General features: G+C 43.9%; 1 protein-coding gene across 1 annotated transcript in view; it reads right to left on the minus strand.

Moving 5' to 3' along the window:
- The window catches only part of LOC144792693 (carbonic anhydrase 15-like), a 180,976-nt gene that overhangs the window by 97,086 nt on the left and 60,892 nt on the right, over positions 1-22,998 (minus strand). Inside the window, exon 2 of the mRNA XM_078667847.1 lies at positions 2,724-2,759. Coding sequence (XP_078523973.1) covers positions 2,724-2,759 — 36 coding nt within the window. The remainder of the gene's footprint in view (positions 1-2,723; positions 2,760-22,998) is intronic.

Below are 22,998 nucleotides of genomic sequence, written 5' to 3' on the forward strand. Positions count from 1 at the left end.
CCTCCATTGCACGGTACGGTATGCTTGCGGACGAGACGTAAGGAGCAGTTCGGACCCAGAAACGATTCAGTCGGCAATTTCGCATTTCTCACATCGTACTTGCTCGCTCGTACAGCTGTACGAGTCAGTCAGAAAACACGCGGACGGCTCGTACTTTTTCTGGCGGGATCGCATTCGGAGCCCTTCCGAGCGAGATCGGCATTGCCCCCCTAATGTCGTAATATCTACAATCCTGCAGGCAGGGCATACACAAGGGGAGGGCATAGTTACGAAAAAAAATTTAATTAAAAAACAAAGCTACCCGACTGGTCCCTGGAGGCCCACCCACTTTCTCTGGCACTCTGTAAATGCAGCTCCTGGCGCACTACTGGTTGGGGGATGTAGTCCCCTTCGCTGCTGAGGGTCCTTGGGGGGCAAAAAGCCCTCCTGTTACCTCCAGTTAGTCCCACACAGATGGATTGCTGTGAGCTAGTCAGAGGCCCTTCCCCCTTTCTCCACCACTCTGCAAATGCACCTCCTGGTGCACTACTGGTTGAGGGATGAAGTCCTCTTGGATGCTGAGGGTCCTTGGGGGCCAAGAAGCCCTCCTATTACCTCCAGTAAGTCCAACACAGTGGGATTCCTTTGAGCTAGTTAGAGGCCCCGCCCACTTTCTCCATCACTCTGCAAATGCAACTACTAATTAAAAAAACATTGAAATTCACTCAAACAAGCAAAGATTACAGGGATGTTATAGTTAGGAAATAGAATTAGAAAAAAACGGGGAAATTCACAGAAAAAAAACAAAGGTCACAGGGACATTATAGTTAGGAAATAGAATTAAAAAAACATAGAAATTCACTGAAAAAATCAAAGATTACAGGGATGTTATAGTTAGGCTCAGATTTCATTCATACAAACCAGTAAAATTCAGCAGTTATAATTACCTGAGCTAAATATTACCCCTGTAGTGCACTGCTTATGACGTCATATATTGCATCACTCATGACATTTTCTTTGACAGCACTAATGACATCACTGATGACATCATCCACAGCACTACTCACACACCCACTCAAACCCCATACAACCTCTTGTACGCCCACTCTCACAACCACTCACATACCCATTCACAGACCAGTACTCACACCCAATCCCTCCTGCAAAGAGCCACTCACACCTTCATTCACTCACTTGTACAGCCACTCGAACAACCCTTCACTCACCCATACAACCAGTCACTCACCCATACAGCCAGTCAAATAGCCACACACTAACCCATACAGCTACTCACACACCCACTTATTTACCTACACAGCCACTCACACACTCACTCACTCACCAATAAGCCTCTAAACACACTCACCCACACAAGCACTTATACACTCACTCACACACCCACACAACCACTTACATACCCATTCATACATCCATACAAGCACTTACACATCTGCTCACTCACCCATACAGCCATTCTCACAAACACTTACTTTCCAATACAGCCACTCACTCACCAACTCACTTAACCAAACACCCACTCAAACAACCACTCGCTTACCCATACAGCCACTTACACACCCAGTCACTCACTCATACAGCCATTCTGACACACACTCACTCATCCCTACAGTAACTTCACACCAACTTAACCACCCATAGAGCCTCTCACATCGCTGCTCACTCACCCATATAGCCACTGACACACCCACTCACTCACCAACACAGCCACCTAGACAGCATCTCACTCACCCACAGAGCTACTTGCACACCCACTTATACACCCAAACAACCACTCACACACCAATACACACAAGAATATATACAGCCACACAGCCACTCACATAATATATGTTAGAAGTAGTATTACTCAGTAGTTGTACACCTAGTATACTAATTTAACTTTTGTAGTAGGTTAGTATACATGTTTAACACCCATACACTTTTTTAAAACAACTCACTTGATGATGTCATCAGTGATGTCATTTGAGATGCCATCAGGGATGTCACTGACCATGTCATGAGTGATGTAATATGTGAGTTCATAAGCAGTACATTGTGGGGGCGTAAATTATAGTTAGTTCAGGTAACTATCTACTGAATTTCACTGGTCTTGTACGAGTGAAATCTGAGCCTAACTATAGCATCCCAGTAACCTTTGTATATATGTGTTTGTGTGTTAATATAAGTATATATTTATATAGAGTATTAAATATTAGTGGAATGTATTTAATGTACATTATTTTAAATATTCACATTAAAATATTAGCATTTGCTACTTTAAACTCTGTGTTTAAAAAAAAATTTTTTTAATGTTTGGATGATATTAGAGTCAACAATATTGTGTTCCAATAGTTTTCTACCCACCACCATTATAAGTATAGGAGCAAAATATCAGTGATCCGTTCAGAGGGTGAAAGAACAATAGAGATCCCTTTAAATCATGTTTTTATGTTGTCACATTTGCTGTGCATTCAAAGGCAGAAGTCAAATGTCCCTATAACTTTAGTGATGTAACATTAACAGCAGCACCCCCACTCTGAGAACTGTTCCAGCACCACTGCACTCCTTCAGTTTACTGGTCACTGGACTACCAGCTGCCATCCCACCATTTTGAGCAGACCAGATGGCGGTATTGCACAGTACTGGACATGTCACCCACTGCTGTTACAATGATGCTCGCACGCTTTAAGGGACTGGACCGTGACTGGCCCCAGAGGAATTTATAGAGGAAACAGATAACTTACCGCATGAGGGGTTCTGAGAAGAGTAGCACCAGTGAGCTGTGGAGAAAGAAAAAGAAGACAAGTGAGATGCCATGTAGGCGCTACATAAACCAAGACATTAATATGGTGGGCACTATTTCAGAGGGTGGGACAGATGAGAGTCAAGAGGAACCACAAACAGAGATTTCTAAAGGTATACTAAGCCCCCACATTTATCCCCATTTGCAATTATTTTATGCCAAATGATACTCAAAGAAAGCTGCTTTTCTCAATACATATCTACGCTATGGTAAAAGAGAGAGGTAAGAGACTCCAAAATGGCAGCCAGGCGCCACTCACAACTCACGAAAGGCAGCTTTGGACAATCCAGCTGCAAGAAGCGATGCACTAAATATGATGACAAATGCCTGATGCTGTATTGTAGTTGGTATGTCAGGTCTCACTTAAAACACACGTGTGTAAAATGCTAAAATACTCCATGGATTGCTACAACCACAAATGAAAGCAATGCCATATAATGAGGCAATTGGTGGAAAGAGAACCAAAGTAGTGCTGCTTGTTGTCTCTTAGAAGGTACAAGTACCAGAGGTAAAACATGAACCATTCAGGTTCTGATAGCTTCAGAGAAAATCTAGGAAGTAGGTGTTATGATTAAAATGTTTTCTAGGTATTTAAAAACTTTAGCAAATACCAGAAGCACTCAGCTTTCCAATAACAAATGGGCCGAATTTGTACATATTTTCAAGAAGTGGCAGTGTGTAAATTAGGGGAAAAAAAGCACTTTTGTGGAAAGTTTCGTGAAAATTCGTCAAATGGCATTAAAGTTATTAGCAAAACAAAAAACTGTGGAAGCACAATCCTAACTATAACGAATCAGTGGGGACTGCCACTGGGTAACACATATAATATATATATATATATATATATATATATATATATATATATATATATATATATATATATATATATATATATATATATATATATATATTACCTACTGGCGGTCGCCAGTAGGTATATATAGTTAGGATTTTTTCTCTATGGGATTTTTGAAAATTCTATGTCTAATAACTTTGGCGTTTGTGGACGGAATTGGCTGAAATTTTCAGGAAAATGGAACATTTTGTTTCTGAGCAGCCCCTGAAAATGTGGGGGGGTTTCGTCAAGGGGGGGCCGAGAAAAAAGGGGGGTCCCAAAACGTGTTTTTAACATTGAGTTTCCCATAGGGCGGTTGGCCTCACTTTTAGCCCGAACGGCTGAATGGATTTGCACGAAACTTGGCAAAATTGTAGGGACTGGTAGCCCGATGTGCCTTTTGTAGGTCTCAACATATGTGCTACAGTGGATTTTGAGAAATTAACGTTTAAAAAAAGATATATATCTGTAACAGCGGACCGGGCAGCGCTCCAGTACGTGTACTTTTCGCGCAACGGAGCTTTGTGAAGCGAAGCTGATTGGTTCTCCGGCGTCTGTAAACATTCCAAACAGTCCGTAGCGGCCGCCATCTTGTCTCTCGGTAGGATCGAGAGACAAGAGGAGGCCAAAGCGAAGGGGCAAATGACCATAAGGGGGCATAGTAGATCCTCGCTGACCCCCTAGGTTTGATGTGGAGGTTTTAAAAGGGCCCCTCGGGGCAAAAAAAAAAAATAATAATAATAATCGAACGGCTGAATGGATTTGCACGAAACTTGGTAAAATATTAGGGACTGGTAGCCCGATGTGCCTTTGCTAGGTCTCAATATATGTGCTCCAGTGGATTTTGAGAAATTAACGTTCAAAAAAAGATATATATCTGTAACAGCGCTCCGCTTCGCGTAACGGAGGTTTGCGAAGCTGATTGGTCATTCTGTCACTGGGCTATAGTTGGGCTACATCTGGCTGATATTTGGGCTACATTTGTTTTTTTTGTCTCTGGCGGCCATCTTTGGGCTACATTGGGCTACATTGGGCTTCATTGGGCTTCATTGGGCTACATTGGGCTACATTTGGGCTCCAACATATATATAGGCCAATGTAGCCCAATATATATTTTTCAAAGTTAATTTTCATAAAAACCACTGGAGCATATATCTTGAGACATAGCAAAGGCACATCGGGCTACCAGTCCCTACAATTTTGCCAAGTTTCGTGGAAATCCATTCAGCCGTTCGAGCTAAAAGTGAGTCCAACCGCCCTATGGAAATGAAGGAAATGAATGGGTAATTTGTAATTAGCTAATAGCTCATCGCAAACTAGGAATGGTAAAGAATCGCTATTTATTCCTTAAAGTTCGCTATTTAGGAAATGCAAAAAACTTTGATGATACATATGGCGGTTCATCTCTAACAAGATAAGAAGCATAGGGATAGATTTATGATGACTGGCGCATCACCAGGGATGTGTTAGTCATTCTGTGCCGCTGTTCCGTCACCTATGGTGTGCTGCATTTACAATGCGGCGCATCATGGGGCCAAAACAGCACAGATGCGTGATGTATCTGTGCCGTAAAGGTGGCGCATTGCTGGAGTTGTATCGCAAGTGTGATGAAGCTCCAGCAAGGGTCGGGGGTGCCCCTGTCGCAGGGTTTCTGTTCTCACACAGAACTGTGGACAGAGGATTGGAACCTCGGCGAATTAGGGTGCCCCAAAACTCACCTTAGTAATCAAAAACCCCTTAGCAAGCTAGGTACAGTGTCACATTGGATATAACAAACTCTTAATGTTTAGACAATCCAGAATATGAACTTATAGTACCTCAGGATACGTGGAACTCATGAACAGTCGGTCGTTATATATTTCTTAGAAACCAGAACATGGAGTTAAGAAGAACACATGTGTATTTGAAATGTTTATTTACTAATGCCGTCTTCTCAGGCGTAGTATCTTAGATAATACAAGTACACATATTATCAGTAGCAAAATTACCAGCATAGTTACTAGTACATAAAAAGCGAATGGTGACAGTATGTTAACATGCTGTAAATGAATAAGAGTTAGCAACACTTATAAGCAGCCACGGGCCGTGGAGGGAGTTACGGTGGGGCAGGGAGGCGGGGAGGGGGAGGGGCAGGGTGGAGAGGGCTCCACCCTGCCCCTCCCCCTCCCCGCCTCCCTGCCCCACCGTAACTCCCTCCACGGCCCACGGCTGCTTATATCTCACCCTCCCTAATACACATATTATATTATTTGCTAAGAAGGTCTGTTTGTGTTGGTTTAGGGCGTGCCCATACTTTAGTGTCTTAGATTTGAAGGAATCACATCAGCATACACCAGCTCTCTCTTCATGTGAACCGCATCAACTGTTGTGTATGTGTGTTCGGCAAAGCAATATAAAACCCGCCTCATGCCCAGAATTGGCAGAAGCTGCACTTATGTTATGAGTATGAAGTCGTGGAGATCAGACCTCATAACAATTCTGTATCGTGTTGTTCTTGAAACTTCAGCACTCGCTGTACAGATATAGTTTAACAAGCAAAGCAGATAGTAGAGCAATAACATATTATTCTTATGTAAACCACGATGAACTACTAGGTTGAAAGCTAAAGCAACAACTAAGTGTCGTGTGCAGAAGTTGCAAAAAAGGAAAAATGGCGTTTAAACCGGTAATGAGCCCATGCTAACTTAACACGGTGTAAAGATATCCAGGACCTAGATGACACCTCCCCATGATCCGGAAACGAACTGAATAAGATAATAGAAGTGCCATCTCATGAGAGCAGATTGCAACTTTATATGTGGACGGTCCGCAAGGTAAAACATTAAAAACTAGGAACATTTAATGCTAAAGAAAAATAAAACAGCCAAGTACTTTATCGAGTCTTAAGCCAATAGGCAAGCTAAATAATAAAAACTTGACAAATAACTCAATGAATTGTCAATGAAATGCTAGTACTCAGCATATCAAACATGAAAAAGGTCTATGACATAACTGTGTATGCAAAATAAGCTGCAACAGCCTCCAATAGGAAGTCACCGTCTTCATCCGAAAAGAGTTCAGCAATCCAATTTAAAAGCGGAAAAGAACATACGTGCTCTCCCAGCACCGGATCCTCTATCACCATCAGAGGACAGCTCGGTGGGTTTTCAAGAAAGCTCTGTTCCAAGAAAGACTGTGTTGCCGCCAGTAAATTCCAGGGACCAATTAGTCCATGCATCAATGCCACAGCCATAATCCTTTCGCCAGGACAAACCAACTCGTGAGTAATGATAGGAGTCATCAGCTGATTAAAGTCGACGTCAGGAGAAACCGGTCCCCAGAGACACAAATCAATGGCCCAATCGAAATCACAGGTCAGGCAGTGAAATACAGGCTGGACACAGGTGAAGTAGGAGAATCGAAAAGATAATCCATATGCCGTGCTTAATATCGCCAACGGCATTGTGCCATAATATTCTAGCATGCGATTGCGGAACAGTGTCAGCAGCTGCAGGGCGGGAGCTTGCACAGGAAGGACATCCATATTTAAAAATGTAAAAAATCAGAAGAGCGTCCGCTGGTAATGCAAGTAAAAATGGGAATCCACGAAGCACAGTGGAGAAAATAGAATGAAAGAAAGCAGGGATGACTCCAAAGATTTTCTCAAATGAAGTCACGAGACCACTGGTAACAACTTTTAAAAAGTGCGCCAGGGCCTTTGTGGAGGACGCGTTAAAGATAGTCCGAACCATCTTGCTGAAATGCAAAGGCGAATCCGTATTGAAAAGGGTCTGCACCTCTGTACGGGTGTTCGCTATGTGAAGCACGAAAGTTTCACGGGCCGAACTCAAAGCCACCTCTCTCTGAGACAAAAGAGCTCTTATTCTTGCCATGCCATTGAAATCTGCTCCCAAGGTTGGTATTTGTGGCCAGATTGAAAACTCCCTATGTTCATGTGTGGGAGGAAATAGAACATTTTTGCAGCAAATAACCCGTTCACTTACTGTTACGATAAAAGGAATACTTTTAATTAACCCAGAACAATCTTCATTATTGAGCATCAAATAACTACCATTTTCCAACATCTTGAACGTGGGGATGATAGCAGGAACTGGCGTGCCTTGCAACACGCAAGCCATATTTGGTCGGTGTTTGTTGCATGAACCGTGTAACTGTATGTGCCTACACATTAGTGAATGATGTGGCGTCTCAGTGCATTCCTCTCCATTCAGATAAACTTCTTGATCATCTTTGAAACATCTGTATGTGTATGGAAGCGACCAGACCTCATGAAGAAAAGCACTACCTAAAGGTTCATAACGACCTATTGGTATATATTTCATACAATTTGAAAACTTATATAAAGCAAAAGGCAGCGTTATTAAACCGTGGATAAGGCACGTTGCCAAAAATCCCGCAATCCTCTGCTGATGATGTCACTGAGCATGTCATGAATGATGTAATATGTGACATCATCAGCAGTGGATTACGGGTAATAGTATCTCTAGTTTACTCCCCTATAGCTGTCTTTCTTTTAACATAAGTGTCTGTTTCCTTCCCTTATACTTACTGTTCTTTTTTTTAAAAAAAAATTTTGGTTCACTTCCGGTTCGCGTACCGGCGAGCGAACTGGGAAGCGAACTACGAGAAATAGAGGTTGGCACAGTTCCAAATATTGTACCAATTTTTTAATAACGGGGAGGTAGTTCTGAAAAGAACTTTTTTTTTATTGTTTTTGTTTTATATTTTTTTTATTATTTTTCTGAACATTTTTTTACTTTTTTTGAATTTTTCTGAACAGTTTTATATTTTTTTGGGTTTTTCTTGGAGGGGGCAATGAAAACGATTCATTGTAAAGGGCTCAACAGGAGCAACAAAACAAAAAAAAAGTATTTATTATTTGGGGCGTTTCGTACAAACTTGCATATGATAGTCAATAGCTCTGTTGATCAGAGTGATGCTTCTTTCTCCGTAGCAAATGAATCCACTGCAATGTACGCAGACTTGTTTTACTTCATGAAATCTCGTTTGTATATTTGGCACCATCTCCCTGCCCTCTGGTCCCGTTACTTCCGGTACAACAGATCTTCTGGCCATAATAGGGAGATTATCTAGGTCGTTACGAAACTGTGCAGCACTGTAGTTGTTAGGATGCCACCTAGTCATATGGCGATGCATTGTGTAGTTTCCGAAACTGTATTTTTTGTCGGTCCCTCTGGACAGTCTATCTTGACATATAAGGCAAGTTACGTATCTTGCATTTACTTTTTTCTGACCTTTGGGAATTTAAAAAAATTGCCAAATGAAGTTTTCTTTCCGGTGAGACGTCCTGGGCTCCTCAGGCAAAAAGTGCCTCTCTTCGTGCTCGTCGTCCTGTTCTTCTTCTTCCTCTTCTTGCTGAATTATAACTTGAGCAGGTGGTCCACTCTTCCTTGGATGTGGTGGAGGTGGTGGGGAAGCACCAGCTGAAGCTACTAAAGAAGCCATTGCTCACTGGTAACAAAGGGTCTTTCTCTCACAAAGATGAAAGTCAGAGTGAGGAAAGAAGGAGGGGTTTTCATCATTTGGGAAAAACAATAGTTCTCAACCAATGAAAAGTGTTCATTTTAGATTATATGACCTAGTCTTACATCATTAGGAAACCAAAAGCGAAATGAACCAATGAAAAGTGTTATTACCAAGTCACATGACCTGCTGTGTTTACGTTAAGCGCTTTGCAGGGCCTCCAGGTTTGCTTCCAGAAACCTGTGCTTTGCGACTCGGTAAGCGTACCAGTTCGCTAACGTAGCACGTCATATGACGTATCACGCGACAACGCGAAACGTCATGCGGACGGGAGGCGTCACGATGTTGTTTTCTAACGCGGCAGTTGCGGTAAAGAAACGTTTACCGGCTCGCGGTCTATTTCGCGGCATCAAGGTCAGCTAACGGGAAGCTTCCCGATTCGCGAAGCGGGAACGAAGAAAAAAAAATATTTTAAAAAAAATGTATTAATAAACATATAAAATATATTTTTGGATTTAAAGAAGAATACATTTTACAGCTACAGATATTAGCTGTTAAAAAACCAATGAAATTCACTGAAAAAACCATAGGTTATAGACCATATATAGTTAGGAATTAGCATTTACAAAACCTTGAAAATTCACTGAAAAAACCATAGGTTATAGACCATATATAGTTAGGAATTAGCATTTAGAAAACCTTATTTTACTCACACAAAACCATTGAAATTCCATATATAGTTAGTTGCACTAACTATATATCGCGCACCCGCAATCCACTGCTGATGATGTCACATATTACATCATTCATGACATGGTCAGTGACATCACTGATGACATCACTGATGACATCTCAAATGACATCACTGATGCCATCACTGATGACATCTCAAATGACATCACTGATGACATCATGACACACCAATACCAGTTACTACATACGCACTCACTGATTCCTACGTCTACACACACATTCACTCATTCACCCATACAATCACTCATACATACAGTCACTCATTATTACAACACTATCATATGCACTCATACACCTATGCAGACAGTCACACACTGCCACTCATCCATGGAGTTACTCCCACACCAAGTCAGTCCTGTAAAGAATCAATCACACTTCCATTTCTTCATCTATACAGTTAAACACAGAACACCATACTTCAGTGACATCACTGATGACATCACTAATGACATCTGAAATGACATCACTGATGACATCTCAAATGACATCACTGATGACATCATGACACACCAATACCAGTTACTACATACGCACTCACTGATTCGTACGTCTACACACACATTCACTCATTCACCCATACAATTACTCATACATACAGTCAGTTATTATTAGAACACTATCATATGCACTCATACACCTAGTCAGTCCTGTGAAGAATCAATCACACTTCGATTTCCTCATCTATAGTTAAACACAGAACACCATACTTTTCACACATATACTAACACATACTTACTCTCTTATACAATCACTGATACAAGTACACATTGATATGCACAGCGTCACACACCTCCCAGCCAGCCACACACACACTCAGTCTTCCATCCATCCAGTCATTCTTCAATATGTAAAACGTATTTAAACTTTACAAAAACACACAGACACTAGATGATGTCATCAGTGATGTCATCAGTGATGTCACTGACCATGTCATGAATGATGTAATATGTGACATCATCAGCAGTGGATTGCGGGTGCGCGATATATAGTTAGTGCAACTAACTATATATGGAATTTCAATGGTTTTGTGTGAGTAAAATAAGGTTTTCTAAATGCTAATTTCTAACTATATATGGTCTATAACCTATGTTTTTTTCAGTGAATATATATATATATATATATATTCCACCACCAGCCCACCAGCTCCGGTAATTTGGATCACGCCCAGCCTGCTCACGGGGGGTCCGAGGTGGGGCTACTGGTCGCCCAATAAATCAAAAAAACACCCAGTTCAGGCAGAACAGACGTACTCGGACACTTCAAAGTTGCTGGTGCTCGAGAATTTATTTGGCAGGAAACAACACGTTTCACCTTACGGCCAACGTGAGCAAGCCATAAGGTGAAACGCGTTGTTTCCTGCCAAATAAATTCTTGAGCACCAGCAACTTTTAAGTGTCCGAGTACGTCTGTTCTGCATGAACTGGGTGTTTTTTGATATATATATATATATATATATATATATATATATATATATATATATATATTTTATTTTTTTTAAAATATTTATTTATTTGAGATTCCTTCGCGTTACAAGCAAGACTCTTTTTGCGGCGAAAGTCAAGGCACCACAGCAAAGGTAATAATTTTAAAAGTGATTTATTTCACACACCATAGTGCAATCGTACTAACAGGATGGTCTACGTGTTTCGGCTTCCAATAGCCTTCTACTGGACCATAGAGTCCTCCGGGTCTAGACTGTATTAATAAAGTGCTCAGTGCGTATCCCTCCTTTCTGTTTAATATTTTTCGACAGCTAAACTGCTGATCGATTTTTGGCAAACATGGGTTAATTCATCCACCATATTGACATTGCTTGTAAAGTACACTCAGTGCCAAGAAAGTGCAAGTGCAGGATAACATTTTATATATATATATACATATTTAAAACAAAGAGTTGGCATTTAATTTCATATTAGAAACCCAATATTGATTGGATTACTTCTGTCCCATCATAATTCATATCCATGTCTCCAAGTGTGTTCAGTGCACCTAGGGATATATTTTCAATTGTACAAACATAGGCTACATATTAATTCGCTGAGGTTTGCATTTCATTAAATCGTGTGATAATCAATGATTACATGGAAATTAATCAGTAAGATCTATAAAATGTAAAGTACAAATTAAGATCAAGATCACTTTAAAACTTCATTGATATAACATTCTATTTACAATTTTGGATCAAGATCCAAAATTGTAGGGAGGAGGAGCTTAGCGCGCACCCAAGATGGTCGCGTGAGCTCAGAGCTCCCGGACCTTCGCCACCTCCATCATCTATCCTGCATCTAATCCTGATTTGGACGATGGGCTTCTGTGGTCGTGAACCTGCTGATCACTTATCCGTTGGCGGATTTCGCTTTGGTCTCCGGGAACCTAAGATATGTTTTTTTGAATATTTGCGGCCTGCTCCTTGGCACTGCCCCGGGCTTGCCTACTCTGACAGCCGGGTAGTAATTGAATAACAACGGCCTGCGTTAACCTCCCTTGCCCGGTCTTCTACTTTCGGTTTCGATTTTGATGATCCTACGTCATTGACCTTGCCTTGGTCGCCCTGGTTGCTTGCTTCACTCGTTTATTCGAAACATCGCTTGGAGATCCGGACTTTCTTGCTCTTTGCCTAGTGACTGGTCCTCACTTTATTCCTTGAGCTTCTGCGGGCACATCGAGTGTAGCCATTTTCACTAGGTCTCAGACTACCCTCCGGGGCACACGACCTAAGATGGCCACCAAGCCTGAAGCGGAGAGGCGCAAGACCAGACCAGCAGCTCGAGGAGGTTCTGTCCAATCCAACGTCATGGACCGATATACCCTCACTAAGAGCTCTCCGAGCGGAATGGCTAAACCCCCGGCCGGCATTGAGGACGAATCCCTGCTGGGTGATGACCCGTCGTTGAAAGACGTCATGTGCGCCATTGCTGGGATGAAGGCCGCGATGGGACAACAGTATGAGGCCCTAACCCACAAGCTGGACACTGTTGCCATAGATGTCAATTTAATCAGGGCGGATCTTGCAAAGACCAACGAAAAGGTCAAGTCTCTCGACCTGAAGACTACTAGTCTCATCGCCGACGTCTCTGACCTACAGACGGAGGTCGGTAATCTGAGATCCGCCCGTGACTATCTCTCCCGTCGCTTGGACGATTTTGAGGGCCGAGCACGACGGAACAACGTCCGACTGGTCGGTGTCCCGGAGAAGGCGGAATCGTCAGCTGTGGACCTACTGGTGGAGGACCTTGTCCTAAATCATTTAGCGCCCAAGGGCCTGAGCAAGTTCTTTGCAGTAGAACGGGCCCACCGTGTCCCGGGTGGCCCGCCCAAGCTGGGTGCCTCTCCGCGCCCCATCATTGCACGGATTTTCAACTTTCGCGACAGGGATGTGATACTGCAGGCTTCCCGCACATCAGGCCCCACGGAATATGAGAACGCTGCGGTCAGCTTTTATCCGGACTTCACCCAACAAGTCCAGAAGCAGCGGCTAGGATTTCAAGGAGTGAAGAAGAGACTGAGAGACAGGGACATGAAATATGCCATGCTTTTCCCGGCTCGATTGCGTATCGTCCACAATGATAGAACATTTTTCTTTGACCATCCTGAAGCGGCTAATTGCTGGTTGGACTCGCTGCCTACGGGACGAGGGCGGTTTGAACAATCGGAACCATCCGGTGGAGCGGAGGGCGGCCCGACGGAGCAGGAATAGGGAGCGACATCGGCTCCCGGACCAACGTTTTGACTTTCGGCAATGGTTCGATGCTATACTGATAATGATTGCTACTCCATTGTCTTACTGGGGTGTGGGTGAGGGGCGGGTGAGACTTCCTCCTCTGGGGTTCCTTTCGTAGATTAGTTGTATGTTAGGGCGACAGGCACGCTGCGAGTTGGGGTGGCTTTTGAGTCTAACGCAGGGGTGCGGGGTGGGGGGTATGATGTTGTTTTGGGGGGTTGGGAAGTTCAGGGATGTGTTTCTTTGTTTTTTTCAAGGCATAATGCTGATGATCTTCTGTGTTGTGGTGTCGCGGCTGGCGTGGGGGGAGACTTGGGGTGGACTCTGGGATGGGGGGTAGGGGACTACGGATACTGTGTTGGAACGTCAATGGTCTGGGAGACAGAATTAAACCGGGAGTGGTCTTGCAGTTACTGAGACGCTTGTCCCCTGATGTGGTTTTGCTTCAGGAGACGCACTTGCTGGGTAATACGTGCCACGCCATGAATAGGCGTGGCTATCGTCTCATTGCACACTCAGGTTTCACTTCTGGCTCCAGAGGGGTGGGCATTCTAATCCGGACCTCCCTCCCCCTCGCTGTTGACGACATTATACTTGATGATAGAGGGCGGTACGCCGCCATTGTGGGGCGTTGGGAGGGTAGGGTGGTTACACTATTTTCTGTTTACATACCCTCAGGTCTTCAAACTACGACCTATGCGGATTTGGGAAGAGTGATTCTGGGAGTCCCCGAGGGTTTGCTTGTGGTCGGGGGAGACTTTAATTCAGTAGTATCTGGGATGTGTGATCGTTACCCTCCCCGAGTTCTCGCTAAGTTCCAATCCTGGCTTGGGGACTTCATGGAGGCGCTAGGGCTGACCGATTGTTGGCGATTACATCATCCTGGGCAACAACAGTATACCTTCCACTCTGGGGCCCACGGCAGCCTTTCGAGGTTGGATTATGTTTTGATGCCCTCCTCCCAGACTTCCCGTATAGGGGAGGTGAAACATCATGCCAGGGGTATTTCGGATGATTCCCCACTGTGGTTGGTTGTGAACGCACATGGGGGATCGGAGGGTCGAGTGGCCCCGATCAACCCATGGTACCTCCATGATCCTAAGATTAGAGCGGAACTACTTAAGACAATTGATCACTATTTTGCCGAAAATGTGGGGTCAGTATCCTCTTCTGTCTCCTTGTGGGAGGCGTACAAAACTGTAATTCGGGGGCAGGCCCTCTCGTCGATTGGCAATGTTAAGAGATGTAGACGAGAGGAGGTTGTTCGTCTTGAGACTGAAATTACCGTTCTTGAGGGAGAGTTTGATGCTGGAGTCTCCCCTGAGAGGCTTCATCTGTTGGACCTAAAACAACATGAGTACAGAGCTCTGGTGACTGATGCAGCGAAGGAGATGAGTCGTGAACAGCAGGGACGTCTGTATGATGTGGGAGATAAGGCTGGGAAGTTGCTTGCTTGGTTGGATAGGAGAGAATGCGCGAGTCGAGTGGTTCCTGTTATAGTTGACGCGAATGGTGAAAGTATCACGGACCCTGCTGGGATTGTTGAGAGGTTCGCCGATTATTTTCGGGTAGTGTACTCCCCTGTGTCCGATAGACCGGAGCAGGACTCCCACATGCTTTTACGCGATATCTCGCTACCATGTTTGTCTGAATCTGAGCGGGACCTGCTGGAGGCTCCGCCTACGGCGGATGAAGTTGCGACCGCTATCCGTTCGATTCGCTCCGGGAAGGCCTCGGGCCCTAATGGACTCCCTATAGAACTCTACAAGCTTTGTCCGGATGTACTGGCACCGTATATGCGATCTATGTTTCTGGAATCACTGGCGGAAGGGTTTCTTCCTCCTGATCAGAGATTGGCTTCCATAGTGGTTATACATAAAGAGGGTAAGCCACGTGACCGCTGCGAATCGTACAGGCCTATTTCCCTAATAAATGCTGAACCCAAGATCCTGGCCAAAGTTCTTGCTAATCGTCTGGTGGCTCTTATAGGCGATCTGGTTCATCCGGACCAGTCCGGATTTATACCACATCGCAATACGGCACTTAATCTTTGGCGCTTGCATGGAGTCCTCGCGCGAGCCGGGACATTGAGAGAGTCGGCCATCTTGGCGTCTTTGGACGCCACCATGGCGTTTGACACGATTGAATGGCCCTATCTTTGGGCGGTCCTCTCCAAATTCGGGTTTGGGCCCACCTTTATCCGTTGGGTTTGATTGCTTTATGCTGATCCCTTAGCCCAGGTAGTGGTGAATGGACGTGTCTCGGCCTCCTTTGTTCTCGGTAGAGGTACGCGCCAGGGCTGTCCTCTGTCCCCACTCTTGTTTGCCCTTGCTTTAGAGCCACTGGCGGCTTGGCTGCGATGGGAACCATCCATGAAGGGTATTCGATGGTCTCCGGACTTTGAAGACCGTGTATCTCTGTATGCAGATGACATCCTTTTGTACCTCACATCGCCCCGACAGTCGTTAATCGTCCTTTTTGACGTTTTGACTTCTTTCCGTAAAAATTCCGGCTTAGTTATAAATTGGTCTAAATCTTGCGTTTATGTTCTCTCCGGTGATACTCCCCTCCTGCCCCGTGATTGTCCTATTCCGGTGGTACTAGATGGTTTCAAATATCTGGGAATCTTTGTCACCTTGGACCCCACACTTCGGTATGAGCGCAATCTGCTGCCCCCTCTCAGACCCCTTCGGGCGGCTGTCGGGACTTGGAGCAAGCTCCCCCTTTCTCCCTTGGGACGAGCTGCGTTGTTTAAGATGATGTTGCTCCCCCGGTTCCTTTATGCGCTTCAAAACACGCTTGATGTAGTGCCAGCGGAATATTTTCGTGAGATTGAGAGTCTACAGCGGCAATTGTTATGGGGGGGCCGTCCTCGCATCGCCCTCTCGAAGCTTACACTCCCTTGGTACGATGGCGGCATCGCTCTCCCGGACATTCGTCGCTATTACTGGGCCTCTCAACTGGGGGCCATCAACCATGGCACCTACACTCCCCCACTAAACCTGGCTTTTGCGATGGACAGATGGTTACTACCCGGTGGGGACTACAATAGGGCTCTATATGCGAAATCAGCTGGTGACACTCTTACGGGCCCCACCAAAACAGCAGTGCAGGTGTGGCGTAGAGCTACGGCGGCCACGGGATGGGCCGGTAGGCCGACCCGGGCTACCCCACTATATGCTTCGGTTAACTGGGCTCCCTTTGGCAATCGAAGGGATTTGATCGGTGGGACATGATCGGGATCAGTAGGGTAGATGACGTATGGATCAAGGGCAGGGTCAAGACGTTTGAGGAATTGAAAGTTGAGTATGGGCTGAATGATAAGGAATTCTTCAGATATGCGCAAGTCCGGCATGCGGTCTTGTCTGTTTTTCCACTAGGCTCGGACGTGCCGGAGGCATCCCCGCTCGAGGATCGGATTCTGGATGGTCACGTTCCTGATAGCACGATCTCGCTAATTTATAAAAAGTTGATCAATACCACGACTGATCTACTAGATAGTCTTCGAGGGTTGTGGACCGGAGATGGTCTGGAACTCGATGATGAGGACTGGCAGTCCGCTATTTCTTCCCCGAAGGAAGTAGCTATCCCGGCACGTCTTCGGTTCGTCCAACTGAAAATTCTGCATAGGGTGTATGTGACTGGCCCACGTCTGGTTCGTATGGGATTTTCGATTGATGGATTGGGCAGGCGTGGATGCGGTATGGTGGCTACGTTCCTTCATATTGTCTGGGAATGCCCTGCTGTGATACGTTATTGGAACCGCGTGCATGAAGTAATGAGTGATGTCACGGGAGTGCGATTAATGCCTGAAGCGCGAAGATGCTTGTTGAATGTCTGGGAGCCGAATGACTACAATCGAGCGCAGCTCCGCTGGGCGACCTTGGGAAACATGGTAGCCAAGCGTGATATTGCCCAAGTGTGGGGCGCTCAGAAGCCTCCGACACTTCTGGGATGGACACAAAACATGGATTGGTGCATGTTTCGAGAAAAAACTGTGTATGTTTCCCGTGGCAAACCAGGCAAGTGGGGGAAAGTGTGGACCCAATGGAACGCATACCGTGGAGATATATGTACTCCCCAATGTCGGAATTTGATGCTGATTTGTCTTCCTCCCAACCTGACGTTTCCTCCGCAGGAACATAGTTGTTTTGTATGTATTTTGGTCTCCTTTCCCCCCCCAATTATTGATTGCACTACTGCTTGATTCCTCTATGTACCCCCCCCACGGACCACGTGATGACATGTTTTAATGTACTGCCTTGTTTTGTATTGTTCTTTTGTTTTCTTGTTTTAAAATCAATAAAAAGTTTTCAAAAAAAAAAGATCCAAAATTGTATATGTGTATATATATTTATATATACATGTTAAATGCATTTTAGTGTTTACAAAATGCATGTGCTCATAATGCACCACATGTAGAGATATTTAACACATTATAGAAAATTGTATTCAAGAGTAACACTGTGTGCAGGTTACAGTTGACTAATGTTCATTATGCTACAGACACTGTTTTGATACTACCAAAAAAGTTTCCTAGAGGAGAAAGAGTTTATGTAGTAGATACTAACTTTTGTAAGCTGTCTTGAATTATTAGAGAGAATCTTGTCAGCATGATAATTTAACCTTAACATAGAAGACTGTATGCACCAGGAACTAAGAAAAATATGTGTGTTAGTTTTTCTAGAATATATGAGCTATCTGTAAAGTTGTCACAACATTGTGAAGGGTGCAGCAGGTATGTTCTTTAGCACCTTCAAATTGGGGGTATTTTTTTAACAAATATTGTTTTTTTTTTCCAACTATTGCATAGAGTGTACACTGTTCTGAGCAGATTGTTGTAATGCTGTGTGGTGCATTTCTCATGAGAGGGATTTCTGCATACAGTGTAATATAGAGTATACTCTCTCCATAGAGAAAAAACTGTTTACAGTACCTGCCTTTTGGCTCATATCAGCTTCATTTCTCAATATAGGTTCGGTGAGTGTCAAGGGTTTATAAAAGCTGACCATAGCAGAGCATTTGTTTTGGAACTTATATTTCCTATTTTGTTTTTCTGTCAACAATTGTGTAGATATTAAACACTGCAGTCAATGAGTGGTTGTTGTATATCTGTGGTCGATTGTTAATTTGATCTATGCTACGTGTAAACTGTATGCTATGGGCTCAATGTTGCATATAATGCTTGTTTTCTACATCTAAGTGAGCTGTTTTGTAGAATACAATTTATCGAGCAATAGGTGTGAAGTGAAGTTTGGATGCTGTCATCAGTGATGTCATCAGTTATGCCATTGGATATGTCATCAGTGCCCATCATAAATTTTGGCATCAGTGATGTCACTCGATATGTCATCAGTGATGTCATAAATTATATCATAGAACATGAGTGACGTCATATGTGAGGTCATAAGAAGTGCATGGCAGTGGTGAAAGTTAAAGTTAGCACTGCAAACTATAACTTGTGGATTCCTGTGGGTGTTTTTGGTTCAAAACGTTAATGTTGTCATTGACAAATTCACCTAACTACAATGTTACTTTACATTTACCGGTAAATTTAGAAGGTTTTTCTAAAAAAAAACAGATCTTTTTATCACACCTATCTATAACGTTACTTTAACCTTTGTTTTTATCTGTGAATTTCTAGTTTTTTAAGTAAAGTAATATTAAATTACAATAAATTAATCCAACCCCCCCACATGCTGACATCTCTCTCTTGGATGGCAGGTGTGCATAGTAGGGTGTGGGCAGGGACTGGCCATTCCGCTGAGACCTGGCTATGCACTACAGAAGTGCATAGTAGGTTATGTGGAGGGACTGGCCCCTCCAATTAGACCTCCGTCTCAGATGATGGACGTTCGTAGTAGGCTGTGGGAAGGGATGCTCTCTCCTTTCAGACCTCTCCCTCAGATGACAGGTGTGCATGGTAGGATGTGTGGAGAGAGACTAGCCTCTTCACTGAGAAGCCTCTCTTGAATGACGGGTGTGCGTAGTTGGGTGTGTGAATGGACTGGCCTTTCTTTTCAGACTTCAGTCTCAGATGACGGGTGTGCGTAGTAGTGTTTGGAAAATGACCGGCCTGTCCTTTCTAATCTCTCTCTTAAAACGATGGGTGTGCGTAGTAGTGTGTGGAGATGAACTTGTCTCTCCTGCCAGACCCCTCTCTCATAGGATGGGGGTGCATAGTAAAGTGTGTTGAGAGAGACTGCCCTCTCTGCCTATCTCTCCCATGACAGGTGTGTGTAGTAGTGAGTGGATTATCCTTCCTGCTAACACTCCTCTCTCTGATAATTGGTGTGCATAGTAGGGTGTGGGAAGAGACTGTACTCAACTCTCAATCTTTGCCAAGCTGATGGGCATAAACAGTAGACTCTGATAAACACCATCTCCAGCAACACTCCTTCCTACAGTAGCAAGTGTGCATTCAAAGATCACCTACTCCTTTGCACTTTTCACAATCACACAAGAGTCTTTCAAGAAGGTAAACAAAATTACAATAATATTTAACTATGTACTCTTCACAGTATTTATCTCTTACACACTGCCTCTCCAAAATGAGTATCACAATGTGCATTCCTACTAATAGAGTACATTGAGAAATCTTCTACTTCTTTTTTCTATTCATGATGCTGCTAGAGTCCTGCAAGATCATAAATATTAGTTTAAAACAATATATATTTATTATCTTCTCCGTAGTTATCCCTTAGGCACCACCTCCCTAAATCTAGGGGGACAGCATGCCTTTCTATTGCACCCTTATATAGCTTTTTTACTTCATTTTGACAACAGATCCAATTTTTTACAGTAAACAGTAATGGTGGCCATTTCATTTCTAACATTTCACCAGCTAGCCAATCAGAGCACTTGCTCTTACAGGACTCGCTGGAGCCTCCCACCTCTGCAGGCCTTCTCTTTTATGCAATTTTTCTGTCCCAGGAGTGGCTCCCTGGGGTCTTTAATGGCTCAAGGAAGGGGCCCTTAAGAAAGGTGTCCCACCGCCATAATTTTTTGGGTGTGTTTCATTTTTCTGATGTTGTTGTCAGGCAATGAAACTGATCAATCCTGAGAAAGCACAAATCTGAAAAATGTAGAAGTGCACCATATTTACAAGCACGTTGTATTAGTTTAGAATAGAATACACCAGAGTGTCAAACTTATTGAGTGAAAATATATACAGGAGTGTTTAATTAGAATAGAGATACATATATCAGTGTGAAAACTAATGTAGAGCTTTGTAGAAGTGTTAGAATGATGTTGGAGTCTCACGTTATGGGGCTGTGTGAAAAAGAAATGTAATTCTGCAAACCATGGAAATGTGTAGGCCACATGGCATTTCACAAGAAACGAAAGATGCTGCTACACTTTTAAGTAACCTGGATTCTAATGTCATTTTACTGCAAAGTATTATTAATCATAGAATTGAAATAATGTTTTGAATAGATGTGTTACATTATAGTAATGTGTGTTAGTTAGAATACTGTTTAAACAAAGAAATTAAATGTGCATATTGCAGAGGCCCGTTTCATGTAATTCTAGTAGGCCTGAATAGATAAGGTTGCTTCTTTGATCTGCATGTGCTCGTTAAGGAGAGGTCGCACAGAGCACGAATGTAAAGCCTGTTCAAATGTTTTACGACCCTAAGATATGGTGGAGGCCAGAATTTGGGGCCCACAGAGAAAAAGTGTCTTTTGCAGGTGCGAGGGGGCTTAATCAGAAAATGATGAATAGACTTTTGTTCAGAGACGCCTGGCACAGGCCTGTAGGAGTCTTCAGGAATTTCTAGGGGGTACCGTCTTGCCGGAGAGAAGCCTGGGAAGCAAGGTCAACTTTAACGAAGGGTCCCGAGGAGTACCAGCATGGAATTTGCCGCCAGAAACTACACCACGTGAGAGGCGTCTCCAGGGGCGTTCCTATTGGAAATGTGATTTTGTATTAGGGACAGCACCCCGGGGTGGAGTTAGAGCAGACGATCTGAGGAATCTAAGAGAGCGGATGGGTAGGCAGATAGGAAACTGCAAGACTTCGACTTTGAGACAAAGACTAAGGGAAGTGTGTGATCTTCTTTGGAAGTCACCACGGCTGACACCTTTTTAGGTAAAGATCTTGTTAAGTAGGGATGTCACTTAGTCTAGTGTAGGGACAGTCTAACCTGAACTTTTCCTTTCTGTAAATGACGCATAAGCTACAGCTTGTGTCCATATTGGCAACTTTAATGCTTTTCGAATTTGTTTTAGTGATATCCTTCTGCCGACTAAGAGCTTTCAGAGAATTCTTGTTTGTATTGATTCCTGTATACCTTTTGAATCTCATTCTGAGATGTTTGTATCTCCAGATAGCTTTGGCTTTATAATAAACTTTTAAACCTTTTCCAGTGGTAAGTGGTTCTTTAGAGTGGTGTAAGATCTTTCTTGATTAACCCAGTAGTAGATTGCCTTTTACTCAATGACAGGTACCAACGATTTAGTCGACCTGAATTGGGATCTGGATTAACAGCAATAGACCAGAAATCCCGCGTTAGCAGTTGGTAGCAGAGGATGGTTACCTTCTTGAGGGAGGTGATCTAGACTAGGTTAGTTTACCCCAAGGTCCCTAGAGCTCGAGAGGTGGCCTGCCGAAGAAGGTGCTGACGGAGAGAGAAAAGCAGCAGTATCGGACGAGAGTGAGTATAACAAGGGTCATGCATGGACAGATTGCGGTGTTTTGTGTTGTATTTGTAATGTAATGTCATGCGGAGTTGAATGCCTGTAGTGTGATTGTGAGAAGGTTGTGAGCGCGCGCAACCTGGTAAAATCTTAAGTTCGGGGTAGAGCTTAAGTGGTTCGGGTGTATCGAACATCCAGAGTAATTGTCGACCAGAGTAAGGAGGTCATGAGGTACCATTGACCGCCGCATGACCGAGATAGGGGGAGTGTAAGAGTGCGTGTGTGAGTAACGGACGCTGGTCGAAAGTTACTGTGTGTAAGTAACCTATCAGAGAAGGCGATTGTCTGGACGTAAACGGAAAGACATTTCGTCAGTTAAGGTGACAATTACAGATAGACTGTGGGCGTACAGTCAAAGAAAAGTGATCGCTTGGACGGAAGTAATCATTTTTCAGAGTATGAATGGGACGCATGCATGACCGCGGAGACGAGCTGAGTAAGGAGGGGAACTGCTGCGAAGGGGGACGAGTGACGTCAGCGAGAGCCGCGCTGAGATAGGCCGGTTAGTGAGAAGCCGTGCCGTGATAGGGCGGTTGGTGTGACGTCAGTGAAAAGCCGCGTCGTGATAGGGCAGTAAGCGAGAACCGTGCTGAGATTGGTGGATTGTCATTAGGAAGTAAACAAACGCGGAGGAAATAGAAATTCTGTAGGTTTTGAACATGAAGTGTTTTAAATGTTTGAGAGGGATTTTTAAGAGAAAAAGAAGGAACTCTTATTACGGGGA

The sequence above is a fragment of the Lissotriton helveticus genome, chromosome 11 (genome assembly GCF_964261635.1).
Source record: "Lissotriton helveticus chromosome 11, aLisHel1.1, whole genome shotgun sequence".
NCBI classification, from domain to species: domain Eukaryota; kingdom Metazoa; phylum Chordata; class Amphibia; order Caudata; family Salamandridae; genus Lissotriton; species Lissotriton helveticus.